The sequence below is a fragment of the Notolabrus celidotus genome, unplaced genomic scaffold (assembly GCF_009762535.1).
Source record: "Notolabrus celidotus isolate fNotCel1 unplaced genomic scaffold, fNotCel1.pri scaffold_309_arrow_ctg1, whole genome shotgun sequence".
NCBI lineage: Eukaryota > Metazoa > Chordata > Actinopteri > Labriformes > Labridae > Notolabrus > Notolabrus celidotus.
This window is the reverse complement of record NW_023260143.1, coordinates 39,714-46,202: the sequence shown is the minus strand read 5'-3', so window position 1 is coordinate 46,202 and position 6,489 is coordinate 39,714. Positions and strand designations below refer to the sequence as shown.

The following is a 6,489-nucleotide window of genomic DNA, read 5'->3' as shown; positions in this document are numbered from 1 at the left end:
CATCCTGAGAGGAACATCCTGAGAGGAACATCCTGAAGGGAACATCCTGAGAGGGACATCCTGAGAGGACATCCTGAAGGGACGTCATGAGACAAACACATCCTGAGAGGAAAACTTGGGAGAGGAACATCCTTTAGGAATCCTCAGATAATTTGAGAGGAACATCCTGATAGTTTATACTAATAAGTCTCGTTGTTGCTACTCATAAATCTTTTGTCTAACGTGTGTGTGTGTGTGTGTGTGTGTGTGTGTGTGTGTGTGTGTGTGTGTGTGTGTGTGTGTGTGTGTGTGTGTGTGTAGTGTGCAGGTATGCTGACCATCACAGACTTCATCAACATTCTCCATCGTTACTACAAGTCTCCTCTGGTGAGTCTGTTTCCTTTAAATGAATCACAAGGAGAACACACAAACACACCCACACACACACACACACACACCCAACACACACACACACACCACACACACACACACACACACTGACACGCTGTGTGTTTGTGTTTGTTTCAGGTTCAAATCTACGAGCTGGAAGAACACAAGCGAGACGTGGAGAGGTTTGTATCAGAGCGAGGAGAGAAGGTTCAGACTCATGCTGTTTATTTCCTGTGTTTATTAAAGTCTGTGTTTGTGTCTCTGCAGAGATCTACCTGCAGTACTCTGTCAACAGGCTGATCAGCATCACTCCGGACTGCAGGTACCTCTGAACCAGAGTCAGAGTTAAATGAACATCCTGTCCTTCAGTCCTCTGAATCAGTCCTCCTCCTCTCCCCTCAGTCTGTTCGATGCCATCTACTCCTTACTGAAGAACAAGATCCACCGGCTGCCCGTCATCGACCCGGCGTCAGGAAACGTCCTCCACATCCTCACACACACAACGCATCCTAAAGTTCCTCCATCTTTGTAAGACTCCTCCCCTTTCTAACTCTTTGACCTTAACCTTTAACAGCTGAGAGATCAGATATGATGTACCTTACAGTCCTCCTGTCTCCCTGCAGGGATCAATGATTCCTAAACCTCGCTTCCTTCAGAGGCGGATCAAGAAGTGGAGATCGGTACCTTCAGAGAGATCGCCACCGTCCAGGAGTCGCCCTCGGTCTACGACGCTCTGACCGTCTTCGTGGAGAGGAGAGTCTCTGCTCTGCCTGTGGTCGATGATCGAGGTGATCACAAGTTAACATCAAACCGCCCTCTGTGAGGGGAGCTCAGTCTGCTCAGTCTGTTCAGTCTGCTCAGTCTGCTCAGTCTGCTCAGTCTGCTCAGTCTGCTGAGTCTGCTCAGTCTGCTCTGTTCAGTCTGTTCAGTCTGCTCAGTCTGCTCAGTCTGCTCAGTCTGCTCAGTCTGCTCAGTCTGTTCAGTCTGCTCAGTCTGCTCAGTCTGCTCAGTCTGCTCAGTCTGCTCAGTCTGCTCAGTCTGCTCAGTCTGCTCAGTCTGCTCAGTCTGTTCAGTCCGCTCAGTCTGCTCAGTCTGTTCAGTCTGTTCAGTCTGCTCAGTCTGCTCAGTCTGCTCAGTCTGTTCAGTCTGCTCAGTCTGCTCAGTCTGCTCAGTCTGCTCAGTCTGCTCAGTCTGCTCAGTCTCTGAGTCCTGTGAGGGAACCATCACGGTGCAGGGTCAGGTGTTTGGTCCTGAGTTGAAGCAGGTGTAGGAAGCTTTAATATAATCCTGGACTCCAGGTCTCTGTCCTGACTCTTGAGCTCTCCCTGAGAGGATCTCTGTGTTGTGTTTGTTTGCCTTACGGTCACATTCCACCAGATCCATCCCCGATCCGTCTCAGCTCCAGATCTGATAGGTTTCTATTCTAGTCCATGTGTTAACTTCCTCTGGATCCGCTCCGTTGCGTTCCGGCTGCGTCTCTGATCCTTTAGGTCAGAGTCCTCCGGATCAGATACACAAGACTTCTACAACGGGACAGGAAGTCAGGTTTCACCAAAACCAAATGAAAACATCCGGTTAATTTTCAGAATCAAACACTCTGTGTCACCAGATCGTATTTCACTTAACTACAACAACAAACCAAAGTCATGATGAGCGGAGCCAGACCTGGAGTCAACAGGTCAGAGGTTTTCAGAGGACCAGAAAGACAACATGGATGAGGAGAGGAGGAGGAGGAGGATCCTTGATTTAGGGATTACAGAAAGGGAAACCTCGGTCACATGACTCCAGCTGTCTGGAGGTCCTGCAGGGGATCAGAGACGGGTCTGAGGGAAGTCCCGTGTAAAAGCATCACAGAGCCTCTCCAGCAGTTTGCCGTCTCTCTGTTGTCCTAAGACGATAGTTCTCTTGAAGTTGGCGGGTCTTTACTCCGGTCTTGTAGTCCAGGTTTAAGGCGTCCCTCGTAGCCTCTCTGAGTTTGTGTTAAGGAGTTTCCCTGAGTCTCTCTGATCGCTTGTGTTTTAGTGGTTACTCTGTTTGGAATAACTCTCAGAAACCCCCCGTGGTCCACATTTGCTTCCCCCTCCCCCTCGTCCTGACACCGTCCCTCTGTGGTTCCATGTTCTGGGCAGCTTGTGCATAAAAACAATCAAACAATGAAACACAGACAATAAAAGAAATCATTAAAGATGTCTGAATAAGATCTGAAATCAGTAACAGCTAATAATTACACACATTTCTGTGTGTGCAAGTTTTTAAAGTAGATCTCTTCTTCAAAGCTGATATTTAAGATTTTCTGCTCCCAGGTTAAGATCTGTTTGTATGTTGTCTCTCTCCCTCTGTGTCTGCTCTGCAGGTAAAGTGGTCGCTCTGTACTCCAGGTTTGATGTCATTGTAAGTTCATTCATCCCTTCATGAATCCGTGATGATCAAACATGACTCTGTTTTCATGACTGACTTCCTGTTTGTGTTGAATATCTCCACCTCTCAGAATCTGGCGGCTCAGAAGAACTACAACAACCTGAACATGACGATGCGTGAGGCCATCGAGTCCAGAGCCTGCTGCGTGGAGGGGGTCCTCAAGTGCTACCCTCACGAGACTCTGGAGACCGTCATCGACCGCATCGCCAAGGCTGAGGTGAGACGGTGAAGCGATCCAGTCAGCTAGCTCCTCCCCTGAATCTTGATCCCACCAATCACACGTGATGTTGATGTTTACCCGTCAGGTGCATCGTCTGGTCCTGGTGACAGGAACGATGTGGTGAGAGGGTCTCTCTGTCCGACCTCCTTCAGGCCCTGGTCCTCACTCCTGCAGGTATTGACGCGCTGTCCTCCTAACTCCACCTCCTCCAGTTCATCCCTCCCTCCTTCCTCAGGTCCTTGTTGTCCTGTGAGTCTCTAATGGTGAACCATCCTCCTCCTCCTCCTCCTCCTCCTCCTCTCTTGCTGACTTGTCCTCCTCCCGGAGACAACGATAGTCTTCTTTCCTTCCTCTTCCTCACAACCTTCAAGAGTTCATCTCCGTCTGTCCTCCTCAGATATCTACCTCTGAATTCTTGTCTTAAACCTTCTTGTGATGTCAGCTTCTTAAAAATCCTCCCGTGAATCCTAAACTCGAGCTTCATCAGGACCTCCATGCTCCCTCCATCCTCTTCTTAAACTCAACACAAAGGTTCCCACAGCCTCTGACTCCATCCTTCAGTCTCTCCATCCACCTCTAAACCCTGTGATCCTGTGAACCTGAAGCTCTCTTAAACCTCATGCTCCTCAAACCTCCTCCACGTCTCCTCATCTCTAATCATCCCTCCGTCAGCAGCAGGCTCCCCTCCTCATGCTGCAGGTTTCATCCTGGAATCAAGAAGTCCAGAGCGTCTTTTAGCCGACCATCCCAGGTAGGATCCTCGTGGAGCCGCTGGTCGCTGCCTGTCAGAGCTTGCATCCTCACCTTGACTTTGAAGGTGTGGCTGTTGCCTGTTTGTTTCTCTCTGAGGAGGATTCACTAAAAGCTTTAGTGAGAGCATGTGAGGAAAAGATCTGTGTCCTCTCCTCTGACCACGTCTGAGGATTCATGCTGAAGGTGAATCTCATGAGTCTGAAGGTGTTTGTGTTTCTGGATGATATGAATCCATTCATGTATAAAAGAAGAGGATGTAACCTCTCTGCTCTATGAGCGTCTTCTTCTCCCCTCCCTGCTGAGCCGGTCTAAGACGCTCCTGCTGAGCCGGTCTAAGACGCTCCCTGCTGAGCCGGTCTAAGACGCTCCCGAAGAGCCGGTCTAAGACGCTCCCTGCTGAGCCGGTCTAAGACGCTCCCTGCTGAGCCGGTCTAAGACGCTCCCTGCTGAGCCGGTCTAAGACGCTCCCTGCTGAGCCGGTCTAAGACGCTCCCTGCTGAGCCGGTCTAAGACGCTCCTGGAGGACCCGTCCTCTTCTTTTATACAATCTGAGACCTTGTCGTAGGCGACGTCTCATCTTTAGATGTTTGGATGCTTCTTCTAGTCTAGACGTTTTCATGCATGAGTCAGGAATATATTTATTATCCATGATTATATCTTATATCTTAACTTTACAACACGATAGACGATGGTCTGAACATGCTGCTTTATAGTGATGGTCTGTGCCGGGTTCATGTCTGACTCTTAGTCTGAAGTCCTGTTTTGAAGCCGATCGTCGGCGGGTGGAAATGTTGAACTCATCCTAACTTCTGTGGAGTTAGTGTGAGGTAAAGAGGCGGGGCTTTAGCCTCCTTGCTAACAGCTACTGTCAATCAAGTCAGACATGCCCATATTATGCAAAACCAATAATCTAAATATCTTTGAAACTGCTGCGTTATGAAAAAGTTCACCCTCCGTTCAGTGTGTGTGTGCTGAGAGAGAAATGATCTTTTTGATCCAGGCTGTAAATGTTTATTTCTGCTCTTTGAATGAGTGTGTATGTGGTTTCTGGTACTTCCGGAGCCAGCCTCTAGTGGACACTTAAGGAACTGCAGTTTTTAACACTTCTGCAATGGCTTCATTTCTCGCAGAGGGTTGCCGCTTGGCAGAGACACGTCTGAGGCAAGCTGTGCCTCCAGGAAACACAAGCACCGACTATAGGATGTGTGTTATCAGCTCAGACTCAACACAGATCACACAGTGCAGGGAAGTCAAAGGGTTACATCTTCAGAACATACAAAGACTAATAAATCGTTCAGTGAAGAACTTGAACCAACCGGGCTGAATGAGTGCGTCCTCTGGTTGCTCTGATAGGTTTGAGTGTTGCCTGTGTTGCATTAGGCTTCGTGGTAAAGGACCAGTGTGCAGGATCATGTGGGATCAAGTGACAGCATCCATTCATCTTACATACTGGACCTTTAAAGAGACCGGCCTCTGTCTACACAGCCTGTGAATGTAGAGTAGATGTTGTTTTTAAATGTGTGTTCCCACATGTTCAGAGATGGAGGCGTCGTCCTGTTGATGTTCCCTCTTCCTCTCTTTCAGATGTTTTTAGGAGACCGTCCAGTCAAGATGAAGAACGCAGGACGGACATTGATCCAGTAAAAGCAGACTGTTCAAAGAGGAAGTGAAGAGGAGGAAGCACAGACGAAGAGTTCCTGGTTTCAGTCCCGGTCCTGACATAAAAAGAAAGCAGTACTCTTATCCTTCAGGTACCGTGCTCATTAGTGAGACTCTTCACTCTCAGGTGGAGTCGCTCAGCTGTCTCAGATAAAGACACAGAGGTTTCTGCAGGAGATCTGGGATGAACCACACTAAAGAGATGATGCTCGTTCAGAGACACTGACAGAGTTCTTTGTGGTGAAACTAAAAGTGAAACAGTGGATTGTTCCTAACGTTCTGCTCTTATAATGCACACAGACTGACATGTATACCTTTCAATGATTGTGTATTTGGGATCAGGTTTTTGTAAATGCTCTTAATCAATGTGTTAATAAATGCTTTGTTTTAAAATGTTCTGCTACAGTTTTCTGTTTTCAGACTCTCAGAGAACTTTGGACCTGAATCTGAAAGTTAAATGAAGCAGAGCTGCAGTTAATACTTTAGTGATACTTTAATAAGTATGTGTTTAGATTAACAGTAAGACTGTGGTGAACATTGTATGGACAGCAGTGAGCTGTATGACAGTATCGTGTTGATGCACAGGGATAAGGTTTATATTTCAGTCTGTAACTGAGCCATAGTGCAACAATACACACAGATAACATCCAGGCAATAACACTCAACAATAAGGTGAAATAAGAAGACATTACACACATGTATAAAACACTCTGTCTAAAGGAACATATATTTAAGGACAGAGGACTGGGAGAATGATTCAGATTCATATAACATTAAACTGCATGGTATGTTTTTGATCTGATACCATATGAAACAGTAGAATATGATGTGATATGATTTGGTTTAGTGTGTTCCTGAATGATTCCTACAGAGAAGAACAGCTGATATGTTTGATGATGATGTTGTTCAGTGTGTGTTTACAGCAGAACATCAACACACCGCTGACATGATGTAGGGGAAGTTTGTCTCTGACTGAAGGTGTGAAGGTGTGGCATGTTTACCTGGGGAGGGTTTGTTAACTCTGCCAGCTTCCTACATCCTGGTCACATGACAAAGAGTCATGCATACAC

The 6,489-nt window shown here is 47.2% G+C and overlaps 1 protein-coding gene across 1 annotated transcript; it reads left to right on the top strand.

The window, feature by feature from the left end:
* The first annotated feature begins 309 nt into the window (after positions 1–309).
* On the top strand, positions 310–3,204 carry prkag3b (protein kinase, AMP-activated, gamma 3b non-catalytic subunit). Its single transcript, XM_034679062.1, is given in 12 exon segments — positions 310–366; positions 508–536; positions 538–551; positions 637–691; positions 772–868; positions 870–898; positions 992–1,032; positions 1,035–1,157; positions 2,723–2,760; positions 2,858–3,004; positions 3,093–3,112; positions 3,114–3,204. Coding segments are annotated over 12 exon segments (741 nt in total).
* The last annotated feature ends 3,285 nt before the right edge of the window (positions 3,205–6,489 follow it).